The following is a 14,771-nucleotide window of genomic DNA, read 5'->3' on the forward strand; positions in this document are numbered from 1 at the left end:
GATAATGTTCAGATTTACTCCATGTTTCAGTTTAAAAAAAATGCATAGCTCCATCACTGCATAGAATCTCAATCGGTGACGATTCAATGCTCAAGAGAGTTTGATTTACCATCATCCTCTTCCTTACTTCAAGGTGCACATCCAGTAAGGCCAAAGACGACAATACCAAGGATATTGATGTATCCGATAGTGAAGTCACAGATGACCGTGATGAAGAGGGCATCCCTAAGCCAGATTCTGAGATGCCGGAGATGCAAGTCGGCGTGACTCATTTTCTGACTGGAGTGGGGCCAGCAGGCAGCCTGAGAGCCAGGAAGAAACGACCAGCCAGGTGGGCTTATTACGTTCACTTTACATTGATTTTAGTCTTGTAGCTAGACATAAAAAAAACAATAATAATAATGACCTAGCATAAAGAGTAGTTTGTAGGGTTTTTATTGTCATTGAGGACCTCCAAATTGTAATTTAAACATTTTGGCTATGTTTTGTGAAAAGCTCAATCCTCCACATTAGTTTATGTTTATCTTTCTTTCCTCCTCCCCAGGTGAACGGTAAATCATACTCCCAGGCCCGGCTGCAGCTGGGGCAGATGGGAGCTCTGCACCCGACCAATCGACTGGCCGCGTTCGTCACCGGAAGGTTGCGCTCTGTAGCGAAGGCCCCTCAAAAGCCTCTCTCCTGCTCACCCAGGTTGAAGAAAACACCTGTGGGTGCTGGGCGCTTAAAGACAGCAGGCACTGCTGTTACTCCTTTAGGCAGTAGTAGTGTTACATCTATGTGTATGACCCAGAAAGTATTCCAGACACCAGCAGGTAAGAGGGAATATAGGCTTGAGGTAGAAGTTTTAACCTTTAACCTTACTTCAACACTTGTAAATGTTTTATTGTGTTAAATATGATGTAATTAGACAGTTGAGTAACCAAAGCCTGATTGTTCAAAGTTCTGTATGTATTCTCTCATAAAAGTTATCTTTCTCACACTGTCATTGTTGTTCTTCTCTAGGGAAGAACAAGCTTCCTCGCTACAAACCACCATGGTCCCTAGGTGTCACCAAATCTAAAGGAAAACCCTCCAATAGTCAATCCACCACAGACCCTAAAGACCCAGCCGGCTCTCACCTGCTGCTGATCCCCATGGCCTCTCCTGCCCCAGGCACCTCCCCAGGCTCTCATCCTGGTGTGGTGCCCCTTGCAGGGAAGAAGATGCTACTACAGACAGTCGCTTCCTCCCTTCCTCTGTAAAACGTATCATCAGACCAACGGACAGATGATGAAACCGGTACCTCTGAATCAGATATGTCACATAAAGGCCAAGAATAAAAAAAAGACCCCTGGTGAGTTCATGTACTCATGCATGTGTATACATACACACACACACAGCCTCAACGCCCTCTGATATTTTGTTGTCCCCACAGGCTCTGCTATCAAGCCGTCTACCCCCAAAACACCCCCCCCATCTCACCTCCATCCACCCCCCTCGCAGCCCCCCTCCCCACTCCCCCCTCATCAAATTCATCACAGGCCAGTCGGGTGCCTTCACCCCATCCCAGACCTCATCTTCCCCCATCTCTCTGACCAGCTCCTCCTCCCTGAAGACCCCCAGCTTCCTGGGCCAGATTGGGACCTACTCCTTCAGGATCTGTTCACCTATTGCAGGGGACCAGGGCACAAGGGGCCCAGACCAGTGCACCATGGAAGGCCCAGCTGGAGTGGCCCTGCCTGGGGGCTTCACCCTCATCCAGCTCCCTAAACCTGGAGGTACTGGTGTTTCTCCCCGGCAACCCAAACTAATCAGAACCACAGCCGTGGGTGAAGCGGTAGCAGCCAGAACTTCGCAGCAAGGAGGGCCTCATCTGGAGACCAAATCTTCCTCTGGACCTGCAGGTGGAAAGGCCCAGAAGACCCAGAAAGGAACCTCTTCTCCCTCACCTCTAGCCTTGATAGAAATTAAAACAGAGACTGTGCAATCTGAAAAGCTCTCCTACACTCCAGAGTTAAATACCAATACACCTGATTCCAGATTGTCTCTTCTGGGCTAGAGCTAGTCTGACTCAGTCAAAGGGCCTTAAATCTGACCTTAGATCAGCCAAAATCAACTACTCTAGTCCCACAGAGCCCAATGAGCTGACCTGTGAGGTGGGGGAGAGGGGTGATGTGGGGGAGGGGGAGCGACCATGGAGCCCAGAATCATGTCAGAAAGACACAAAGTTAAGTCAGTTTACGACTCTGAGAATGCGTGAGAATGGGCATCCTTTTTACAAAATATGGCAGCCGATATTGGATAAATGGTCTAGTCCCGCTTCATAACTGGGTTGACGATCTGTTGCTGCTCTGTGCTGTACTCCACTCAATATTTTATTTTTGGCTTAACTACACTGCTTGTAATGACTATGTGCTGTCTTCTTATACATGTACCACCTAATAGGGTTTTGTTTTATTTTGTGTATGTGTGAGTTAAGTTTTGTTTTGTCCTCTAAATTGGCCATCCCATTCAACAGTACAATGAATGTCATTGTTAGTATTGCTGTCTGTTTTTATTTGATTTTTTAATTGTAAAATAAACCTATTATTAAAAAAAGAGAATGGGCATCCAGATTTTAATGTTGGACTCGGATCCGGGCGACTCGTCGGATGACTCGGATTCCGACAGTGGTGAATATGCCGAGGTAAGAGAGCCTCATCTTTTTATGGTTTGATTTAAGTCATTTTTTAAATTCTATTGTTTATTTTGAAAACTTGTTTGCTGCATTTGCACTTGAATGAGTTCTGGTGTAGTGTTTTGTAAAGCCAGAGTGTGTTGTGTTCTCTCTCACCCCAGGAAGAGGAAGAAGCGGTTGACATTGAGACGGCGGAGGAGAGGAGACAGGGCATCAACATAACTCAGATGAGGGCCACTGTCAAACACACACACACAGTAAGACTGGAGTGTGTTTGTATGGGTGCATGTGTGTTTGGCTATTTACATTTAGCAGTGTGATTTGCGTGAGACTGTCTCCACAGACAAAACAGTCAGGATGGTGAAACGGCACCAAAGGAAACGGTAAGGCTTCTCCCATCTGTTCATTATAACTGCAGAGCCATCTTGTTTTGTAGAAATCTTTTTTTTGTCTACTCATTCATAGCTGTCCATGTATGGCAAAAATAAAAACGCTTTAGAGGTCTCGGAATACCCAATAGAATGCTCAATGGCCCTTAACCTTTGGCCCCTGTGCCATGCAGCGTCAGAGGGAAAAGAGAGGGAAGGGCTCGTAAGAACCGTACCCTGGCGAAGAGGTTGCGTCGCGGCGAGCACCAGAAACTCTTCACCAGACTCAAAACAGGTGCTGTTCATGGAAGAACTGGACCCCAAGGTCTCCAAGCTTCACCTCCTTTCACAAGTAAGGGACAGTCTGTTATGTGGCTGTGTAACTGGTCATTTGTTTTGCTTCATTTTATCCTTTCCTGTACTGTGGTAGACACATACTTTTGTCATGGTTGAATTGTGACCTCTGATTTTCTAATTGGTTTGCAGCTTGATAATTATCGAATACAAAAGATATTTAATCAGGCTCTGAAGGAGATTCGTACCCCGTCAGTGGACTCTGAGTCTCTGGAGGAGAAGAAAAAAGGATGCTGACTGAGATCCAGTCTGTCTATGTCAAGGAGATTACATTACATTTCTGGTATGTCTGACTGAAATGACTCACTCACTCACTCACGTGATCTACTTGAATATTATGTTGTTTCGGACTCCTTATTTTCAAAGATGGTTTTTAAAGCAAAAACACACACCAAAAACAGGTGTGTGTGTGTGTGTGTGTGTGAACTCACAATGGTTAAGAAAAGCCCGAAAATAGAAAACTAAGACACTAGCGGCATTCCATCCTAAGAACCAAGACATGTTGATATAAACCCAGATCTCCTTCCATCGTAGGGAAGCCAGAGGAGCTGATCAAGGCCAAGCTGAAGGAGATCTGGGAGAAGAAGAGAGGTCTGGCTGCCCAGAGCAAAGCAGATGTGCCCTCTACCTCTCCATATCTCCTCCACCTGCCAGCTCTCATCCACCGCCTTCACCCCTAGTCCCAACACCCTGACAGGGAATAACAACCCGTTACCTATATGTCTGACAACAGCAGGAAGGGCACTAAGATGGATCAATGAATTAGCCAACATTCAGGTAAAGCTACATTACTGGCCAAAAGTTTGGACACACCTACTCATTACAGGGTTTTTCTTTCTTTATTTTTTTACTATTTTCTACATTGTAGAATAATAGTGAAGACATCAAAACTATGACATAACACATATGGAATGATGTATTAAATTAAAAAAGTGTTAAACAAATCCAAATATATTCAAAGAAGCCACCCTTTGCCTTGATGACAGCTTTGCAAGCAATAGAGAAAAAAAAGTAATCTTAGTCATTCAGTGCTTTATGAAAAAGTGTAATGGACTACTGAGATGCTATTGAAGAAATACTTTTCCATGTTGTGATTCAAAATATTTTAATGTCCTTTCAACTATCTCAGAGCGTAGTAGTTTGATGGCCTCGAATGTTCATTTCAGCGCTGCCAGGCCAAGCCGCGCCCCCGGGTAAAGTGTGCGTCCCCGGGCCCTCAGACTCAGGAGAGGGCGGTGATGAGAGCGGGTCTTGTAGGCCGGGTTTTCTCAAAGTCATGCTTTTGGCCTTATGTTTGGTCGACATGCTGACATTCGGAAGCAAAGTAGTCTTGGTTTTTACGGAAAGGGATCACCAAATTAATATTTTAAGAATACCACGGGAGCAAACGGAAAACACGTCAGTCGCACATGGCGTCCCCTACCATCCAATATTTTAATGTCCAACCTAATCCAGTGATTGTCATGCGTTTTGGGTTGACAATTAGGCTGTTATATTTTTCCTGTAAAAATGTGGCTCCTGTATGTATGTATGTATATGTATGTTTGTTTAATAGAGATGCATCTTAATGTGCACCAATGTCATAGGCTAATTTATTTGAGTGGAATGGTCAATGCACATTCAACATGCTCTGTCGTATCGCAAAGCCATATCAGATATCTCGGTTTCAAAGATTGCTGTTGAGCTCAAAATAATTGAGAGCTGAGAAATACAAATCATACCTACAGAAAGCTGATCACCTCCTGTCTTCGACTGTGATAACAGGAAAGCTGATCACCTCCTGTCTTCGACTGTGATAACAGGAAAGCTGTGTTTCACCCGCAATATGATTTTAAAATGTTATACCATCAGAGCACTTTCTCCTGGAGCATTATTTTTCCCGTGAAAGGAGAGAGAGAGTGGCTCACTCGACACAGCAGAAGGCCCTCAGTGAAACAGGTGCAGAAGGCCCTCAGTGAAACAGGTACAGGGGTGGGCAGACAGGAATCATGAGGCTATAATGTACTTTACTGTTTGACTAAATCATGGTTTTAGCCTCCTAAAAAAATAGGATGTTTTGAGTTGCGACCAATGAAACATGTAACTTGTGCAGCCAAGTCAAAGGGTCGCTAAACACCTGTTTCTCACTCCCTCTCCCAATGTCCGAAGAGAGTATGGGCACTAAGCAGGATCATAGAGTTAGCCAGATAACTTTGATGAACCATTTTAAATATAGCTCTTATTTATTCATGTGTTTCTCTCTGTGTGTGTCCCAGTTGTCTCAGGCTAGCTCTCTGGGTCAGGCAGGGGCAGCTAGGGGCTCTGTGAAACCAGTGGCTGCTGTTCTACGCACCGAAAGCGGCAAGATCATACTTCCTGCTTCCACACCAGGTGAGCGCATACAGGAACAGGATACCCACATTTGGTCTCTCACTCTTGTCTAGAAGGTTATGTAAGTTCTATATATAAAAAATGAAGTACAAACCATGCTTAATTGGAAGAGCGTGATAACTGTGTTTTTAAAGGGTTATGATCGTTAGACTGCCACTCTGACTAGAATAGGTTGTTGTAAGTCTGTCATTCTAACTGTGGTGTATTTCCTTTATCCACAGCAGGCGGAGCGGTCTGCACAGTGACGGTTATGAAGAGACCATCAACAGCCACCTCCCTCTCCACCACCTCAGCAGCCAATGAGGCTGTGGAGAAGGAGAGCACTGAGGAGAAGGAGTGTACACACTGGATTATCCACCCCTCTCAGCCCCTCTCGCAGACCCCTAGCCCACAGTGCTCTGCGTCTGCCACTGACCCTGAGAAGAAGGACCAGGGTAGAGTGTCTGGGGAGGCTGAGCAGTCCTCAGACAGCCCAGCAGAGGAGGCCAGAGGTAGGTAAGGAGGAACCACAGGCCCCTGTCTAATGGACCCATGGAAGAAGAGACTTCCACAGAGAAGGACAACATATCAACTCCTACAGAGAAGTCCCTTATCAATAAAAACTTGATCAATAGGCTTTCTGCTATGAAGTATCCCCTCGTGGACAGCGCCTCCCTAAACAGTACCATCTGTAGGCCATTGGAGAAACCGCAGGCGGTGGGTGAGCGTGATCCAGGAGGCTGGGGCCTCTCTCTGACCAAGGGAGAGGAAGTCGTACTGGTGAAGGCTCTCTCTGAACACGAGGGCATAGTAGTGGGGCGGAAGGGAAAGGATGGTATGGTCACACCGAAGCGCAAGGATAACCTGGTCCAACACAATGGAAAGAAGAGCTCTGTGACACTGAAAGACAAGGGTAGCTCAGTCCCACAGAAAAGAAAGGGTAGCGCAACATCTTAGAAAGAAACTAACAACTTGGTCCCACAAAAAGAGGATAGCTCGGGCCCACCAAAGGAAAATTATAGCTTAATCACTCGGAAAGCAAAAGACGGCTTGGTGACATCAAAAGAAAATGATTGCTTGCTGACACAGAAGGGAGGGGGAGGCTTGGCAGATGGCTTGGAGGCTCCAACTGTGAAGAGAACACGACGACAGCCACGCTTGGACATTTAATCCCCACCAACTGAACATATCACTACTACCCCTGTGGCAACGACTGGGGGTAGCAGGCCAACGTTACACAAGCCACGGGTAGTACCCGTACCCCAGTGTCTCGACCTGGGGGTATTCTTGTGACTAACACTGGGGATGGTGGCCCTGCCACTCGGGGTAGTCCTCCTAAAGTACGGAAAGCTGGAGATAGCCCTATCCCGGCCCCTGGAACTCAGGCTGGGTTAAGCCCTGCGGTGAAGACTGATGGCAGCGCAGCCAAAAAACCACGAGTAGATAGCCCGGCCAGGACAACCCAAGCTGGGGTTAATAGCTCTGCAGCAATGACTAAAGGAAGCCCGGGTAAAACACCACAGGCTATGGGTCGGCCTGGAACACAGCCTGTGACCCGCTCTGTCGGTGGGAAGAGGACAATGAGGTCTGACAAGGCCTAGTGGAGCTGAGACTAAGGCTGCATTTCCACACTGCCTCCATTGGTGCATCTCAATACATTGTGGCTCAGTTGGTAGAGCATGGCGCTTGCAACGCCAGGGTTGTGGGTTAGATTCCCGTGGGGGACCAGTATGAAAATGTATGCACTCACTACTGTATATCGCTCTGGATAAAAGTGTCTGCTAAATTACTAAAATGTACAGTAGTTGTCTACCTCGTTTCCTCTCCCTTCACTCCAATGATGATGCATTTCAGCCTAGTTCCAACCAGAGGAACAAGGGAATCATACTCAACACGTCAACAGATGTGTCATTAAAGGCTGCACTCCGGTCCAGAAATCCCATTGAGACCGCCACATGTGCCTGTTCACAAATCCAAAGGACCCTGGACAGTTGTTTGTGTGAGTTAACCCTGTCTCAGCTTTAGTACTCATTTGCCTGCCTGCCTACTCGTGAATAGACAACAAAGCAGACAATAATTTACACCTACAGGACAGTCAGTTTTCAGAACATCTCTAGACATTGAGCGAAACGTTAAATGAATTAACTGCATGCATGTATTGAAGGTTTGGCTGCTGTTTGAGTAGTTGTACATGGGACATTAGCCCCATGTTGGGGTGAATGTGGGATGTCCTACTTTTTTGGTGAAGTCAATATTGTTATTAGTGTTGTAGAAAGTTGATTACTTGTGTTATTTAATAATAAAACCCCTGTAATTTTTGAAGATAAGTTCTAGGGAAGGTCTGTACAAAAATAATGGACATGCATGACCACAAAACAGGTCAATTACTTTCTGGTCCATTTTGAAGTTACCAATAGGCCCTAATCTTTGCAGCTGAAAATCATTGATTTGAGATACAACATTTATGTGTTTGTTCATGTCAAAAACACTGTAAATGTTATTTCTATGCCACTGTAAAGACTATGCATTATAGCTGGGATTGTTGTGTCCATTCCTTTTTAAATACACTTAATTTCATTACCAGGCTTTTTAGTTCTCATAAAAGTACTAATTAAGTCTTTAGCAAATAGAATTTCTACTGTGCTTTGGCAAAGTGGGTGGGGTTATATCCTTCCTGTTTGGCCCTGTCCGGGGGTATCATCGGATGGGGCCAGTGTCTCCTGACCCCTCTTGTCTCAGCCTCCAGTATTTATGCTGCAGTTTGTTATATCTGGAGTACTTCTCCTGTCTTATCCGGTGTCCTGTGTGAATTTAAGTATGCTCTCTCTAATTATCTTTCTCTCTCTCTGAGGACCTGAGCCCTAGGACCATGCCTCAGGACTACCTGGCATGAGGACTCCTTGCTGTCCCCAGTCCACCTGGCCATGCTGCTGCTCCAGTTTCAACTGTTCTGCTTGCGGCTATGGAATTCTGACCTGTTCACCGGACGTGCTACCGGTCCCAGACTTGCTGTTTTCAACTCTCTAGAGACAGCATGATTGGCTATGACAACTTTAGGTACCTTTTCTGACAGTTGATGCTGCTGCTGAGAACGCAATCCTGTACGCATTCCTTTACCTCTCGTTGGAATTCACAGATTTGCGGTGCCCCATCCCACCACATGTCACTTAGTAGGCTATACTGGAAAACCTAAACGCTATCAAAATAAAAAGATGGCGGAGTCGCAAATGTTCTTCTGTACAAGGGTGTTTATTTACAAAGTGATTCCAGAACAAAAACCAACAGTACTGCCATCAAACATATACCTTATGGGACAGCTTAAAAAAAAAAAAAAAAAAATTTAAAAAAAAAAAAAAAACAATGCTGCCCCATTCACAGCTCAATCCCAAATGGCCTCTCCATAAACTGAAAGATAGGCTCCTTTTGTAGGGCTAGCCCCTCCCCTCAGAACAATTAACACTAATTAATTAAGCAATTACCTATACAAATATACAAACCTACATTTTCCATTAACTAAACATACTAAAGGATATACATTTCAACATGTTTATGAAACAATATCACAACATAACATTTACCAAATGACATCACTACTGACAGTGTCTTTCAATATGCACACTTACATTAATGAGCCATTTGGGACAGGCACTACAAAGTCAGCCCATTCCCTTAGCTCTGGTCCTTATCCAGCATACCCGGAAGTTACAGAGATAGAGGAACATAACAAACAAATAAACAAACAAAGCGCTCATCCACAACATAGATAAGTATAATACATATTGCTTATATTAACTATGAACATTGACATAAGTGTGAAATGTATGTACTAAGACAGAGAAGTTAACTTGTGTACCGACCCACATTGTTACCTTATCTGATAATGGAGCAGGGAGGAGTGATGAATGTGTGCGTGCGTTAAAGAACCAAATGCAGCCCGCGGCCAGTGACGGACTTCTACTTCACAAAAGCCAACTGACATTTACTCCTGAGGTGCTGATTTGCTGCACCCTCGACAACTACTGTGATTATTATTTGACCATGCTGGTCATTTATGAACATTTGAACATCTTGGCCATGTTCTGTTATAATCTCCACCCGGCACAGCCAGAAGAGGACTGGCCACCCCTCATAGCCTGGTTCCTCTCTAGGTTTCTTCCTAAGTTTTGGCCTTTCTAGGGAGTTTTTCCTAGCCACCATTCTTCTACACCTGCATTGCTTGCTGTTTGGGGTTTTAGGCTAGGTTTCTGTACAGCACTTTGAGATATCAGCTGATGTACGAAGGACTATATAAATACATTTGATTTGATACTATTTATTTTATTATTTCTACAGTCACAACCATGTTAAATATTTTAATTTGCTTTATGAATTGCTTCCCTGTCTGTTTTTACAATGGTAGTCCTCGTTCAATGATTCTCATGTCTGATTTGAGGAATTTATGCGTCACGTCAACATTTTTGTTATCTTACTTGTAGTCAAAAGACATTTGTTTCAATCTTGTGTGTCAAACAATCACGATTAAATTATAGTGTGTGTGTGTGTGTGTGTGTGTGTGTGTGTGTGTGTGTGTGTGTGTGTGTGTGTGTGTATATACAAATACTCTTTGTAAATGTTTGTCTGACTTGAGGGTTGAATAATGCTTCTCAATGCATTTTTTTTTTGTAAAGAAAAGACTGCTATGTCGGTCACTGGGATGTGCTGGCAAGATACTGTGGCCTTAAATGAATTAAACCGTATACATTTGTTGTATACATTGCAGTTGTTGTAACCTGCACGAAACGCGACGAGGTGGTGGAATAATATCGAATGTGGAATAATAAAATGGAACACAAGAAATAAACCATTTCTAAATATCATTTGACCAGTAATCATAGACATTGATTATTGCAGCGTTCTAATGGTCTACTTATGACACAGCTTAAATGTATGTTTTATCTGGGTTTTAAACACGTCTCTATTACACTGGCGGAGACGGGGTAATGATTGCATTTATAGGGCTAGTTGAGCGCAGATGTAGGTTAACTATCTGAGCTACTAATACCAATATCATGTATTAGATAAACATGAAAAAAACATTGTCTCGGTGCTAATTTAACGAAGGAACGTGCCACGAGAAGTAGGGATGAATGACTGACACACAGAGACGGATCTAGGATCTGCATATTCTGCTGCCATCCCCACAGCCCATCGATAGGCGGGGGAACAAAACTGACCTTAGATCTACGTCTACATGGATCTCCTACTGCACTAGAGCGGGGGTTTGCAAACGTTTTTCACTCTGGGGCCCCCAGGGTGAATGCTTTGGGCACAAGCACTGTTGCTTTTTTTGCAGTTTTAAAGCTAATTTTTCTAATGTGTATTCACGTGATATGTGAGTGACCATAAAATGACTATGGGCTAAAAAAAAACGAAATAAAGAAACTAGCTGTTATGGGCTAGTTGATCTGGACATTTCTGACAAGTTATAAATAGCTCTATGCAATTAATACCAGGACAAGAGGAACTGATGTTATACTAACCAATTTCGAAATTGAACCTTGTGCATTCTACTATTACAACTTTCAAGAGTAAGATTAAAGCCGGACTGAGTTCCTTAAAATGTCAATCAAAACGTTTTTTCGCTGACCCCTTGCGCCCTAGGGTTCGCGCCCCACAGTTTGTGAACCACTGCACTAGAGAAGATAACTAGTTTAGTCGCTAAACATGAGCTAAGCTGACTACAGTACACCCGTCACCGGAGTTTAACGCTACTCTAACCTACTCAAGAGATTAAAGTTGTACACAAGCCTGTGCCCCTAAAGTTTACTCGGCTGCAAAAAAAATATTAGTTGGGGATGCAAGCGCGTTTGTATCCTAAAGAAGGATTTCACGGTTCGAACATCGCATAACTTTTAACATAATACATTTATCGGGATATTTTAGCATCAAGATGGCAGTAGACGGGCACGGGTCAACAATAAAAAGTCGGATAAAGAACATGCTGCGGAGGAATCGGAAGGAAAACCTTGCTGACAAGGTGAGTGACTGCCGTTTTGCTTTTCATAGATTAATGCCCGACTGATAGGTTAACTAGAGCAATTTATAGTGTTATTGCATGCAAATTATATTTCTATTTGTGTCGTTTAGGGAAAATAATGAAACATTTTGCTTTATTGTGGGTATATCACTCAAGAAATGCCTTAGATTAAAATGTTAAAATGTAAAACTTCATATTCCCAATAAAATAGTCATAGGTCTGTAAACACCTGAGAACCTGGTGAAAATAAAAGTCTATTTTGACACTTTTCAAATGCATGAGGTTAAGTCAGTGGATCCATCTAATCGGGTTATTGTTGAGAAAATCAAGTACAGAACAGCGTGCAAACGAATCAATCAGCCTCCTCTCACGTTGTATTGATGATAGACACAATTCAGTGTCAGAAAATGCCAGGGAGGTATTGAAGTGTTTGTTTAGCCCTCTGTCCAGACCAACAGTTCAGCTTCTTTCAGTTTGAGGTCGATATTACCCAACTAGCACATTTGGTTCCTTGGAAGTTGTGGGAACTTTGACATTGCTTGTGGAAACGAAGCCACACAGTTCCAAACACTTCAATACCTCCCTGGCATTTTCTGACACGGAAGTGAACATTTCTGAGAACATTTTATTTTTAGTTTGCAGGGAGGTTCAGAACGTTTTACTCTGGTTCCTTGATGGTTTACCTGGAAGGTTGTATTACTGATTGTTTCAAATAAGACTTCAATAACACTGCTAGCTTATTTTTTTTAAATACTCCAAGCACAGATAGACATTTATTTCCTTAGGCATCTCATGCAAGCATTTATTTTTTATTGTGACCCAGCATCAATGAGATTTGAAGCTATAATTTAATGTTCTCTGTCCATGGAATTAGTCCACAGCGCCACCAAGATTGAGCTAGCATGCCATGTGTTTTTTAACTCATACAAAGCTGTTTATTAAAACAGACCACAGCGCTCATTAAGATCAGGTCTGGTCAATTAGTGGGTGTGACCAACACTGGAACACACTTAACAAGCTACAGGATGTACATAGTAATGGAACACTGGTCACTTTAAATAATGTTTACATACTGTTTTACTCATTTCAATACATTATGCATATACTGTATTATAGGCAAGGCCAAACCTATTTAACTACATATACTATTATTCAGATATACTACACTGAAAAAAAATATAAACGCAACATGTAAAGTGAAGAAACTGATTAAACAGGAGGATCATTACACAAGTGCACCTTGTGCTGGGGACAATAAAAGGCCACTCTAAAATGTGCAGTTTTGTCAACCAATGCAATGCCACAGATGTCTCATATTTTGAGGGGCGTGTAATTGGCATGCTGACTGCTGGAATGTCCACCAGAGCTGTTGCCAGAGAATTTAATGTTTATTTCTCTACCAATGTTGTTTTAAAATAATTTTTCATTATGACCAATAGGCCTCACAACCGCAGACCACGTGTATGGTGTCGTGTGGACGAGCGGTTTGCTGATGGCAACGTTGTGAACAGAGTGCCCCATGGTGGGGTTATGGTATGGGCAGACATAAGCTACGGAAAAGGAACACAATTGCATTTTACCAATGGCAATTTGAATGCAAAGATGCTGTGATGAGATCCTATACACAATTCCTGGAAGTTCAAAATGTCCCAGTTCTTCCATGGCCTGCATACTCACTAGACATGTCACCCATTGAGCATGTTTGTGATGCTCTGGATCAACGTGCACGACAGCGTGTTCCAGTTCTCTACAATATCCAGCAATTTCGCACAGCCATTGAAGAGGAGTGGGACAACATTGCACAGGGCACAATCAACAGCCTGATCAACTCTATGCGAAGCAGATGTGTCGCGCTGCATGAGGCAAGTGGTGGTCACACCAGATACGGACTGGTTTTCTGATCCACGCCCCTACCAACAATGTGTATCTGTGAAATCCATGGATTAGGGCCTAATTAATTTATTTCAATTGACTGATTTCCTTTTATGAACTTTAATTCAGTAAAATCTTTAAAATTGTCATGTTGCGTTTTATATTTTTGTTCAGTATATCCATATTCCATATTCTATCCATATACTGCCCATTTTGCCTGTACATCCCATCACATTAACCCTATATATACAAAAGTATGTGGACACACCTTGAAAATAGTGGATTCAGCTATTTCAGCCACTCCCCTTGCTGACAGGTGTATAAAATCGAGCACACAGCCAGCCATGCTAACTCCATAGATGAACATTGGCAGTAGAATGGCCTTACTGAAGAGCTCAGTGACTTTCAACAGGGCACCGTCATAGAATGCCACCTTTGCAACAAGTCAGTTTGTCAAATTTCTGCTGTGCTAGAGCTGACCCGGGCAACTGTAAGTGCTGTTATTGTGAAGTGGAAATGTCTAGGAACAACAATGGCTCAGCTGCAAAGTGGTAGGCCACACAAGCTCACAGAACGGGACCACTGAGTGCTGAATTTTTTTTTAAATCCTCGGTTGCAAAACTCACTACCGAGTTCCAAACTGCCTCTGGAAGCAACGTCGGCACCAGAACTGTTCGGTGGGAGATTCATGAAATGGGTTTCCATAGTAGAGCAGCCGCACACAGGTCTAAGATCACCTTGCGCAATCCCGACTGTCAGCTGGAGCGGTGTAAAGCTCGCCGATATTGAACTCTGGAGCAGTGAATACGCGTTCTCTGGAGTGACGAATCACACTTCTGGGTTCGGTGAATGCCAGGAGAACGCTACCTGCCCCAATACATAGTGCCAACTGTAAAGTTTGGTGGGAGAGGAATAATGGTCTGGTACTGTTTTTCATGGTTCGGGCTAGGCCCCTTTGTTCCATTGAAGGGAAATCTTAACGCTACAGCATACAATGACATTCTGAATGATTTTGTGCTTCCAACTTTGTGGCAACAGTTTGGGAACGGGCCTTTCCTGTTTCGGCGTGACAATGCCCCCATGCGCAAAGCGAGGTCCATACATAAATGGTTTGTCGATATCGGTGTGAAAGAACGTGACTGGCCTGCAGAAAGCC

General features: G+C 43.6%; 1 protein-coding gene and 1 pseudogene across 6 annotated transcripts in view; both read left to right on the top strand.

Moving 5' to 3' along the window:
• Window positions 1-2,581: 2,581 nt before the first annotated feature.
• LOC149981643 (uncharacterized) lies at window positions 2,582-6,684 on the top strand (annotated as a pseudogene).
• A 2,734-nt stretch (window positions 6,685-9,418) lies between these two features.
• LOC110529234 (mitogen-activated protein kinase-binding protein 1) overlaps window positions 9,419-14,771 on the top strand; it is a 49,585-nt gene continuing 44,232 nt past the window's right edge. For all 6 annotated transcript variants that reach the window (XR_016497782.1, XR_016497783.1, XM_090243348.1 and 3 more), the window contains exon 1: window positions 9,419-11,743. Coding sequence is in view for 4 of the 6 variants with exons in the window: in XM_090243348.1 (XP_090099474.1) it covers window positions 11,657-11,743 (87 nt within the window). In the remaining 2 variants the exon portion in view is untranslated. The remainder of the gene's footprint in view (window positions 11,744-14,771) is intronic.

Source organism: Oncorhynchus mykiss, chromosome 8, assembly GCF_057628025.1.
Source record: "Oncorhynchus mykiss isolate SJ-2025 chromosome 8, ASM5762802v1, whole genome shotgun sequence".
Classification (NCBI taxonomy): domain Eukaryota; kingdom Metazoa; phylum Chordata; class Actinopteri; order Salmoniformes; family Salmonidae; genus Oncorhynchus; species Oncorhynchus mykiss.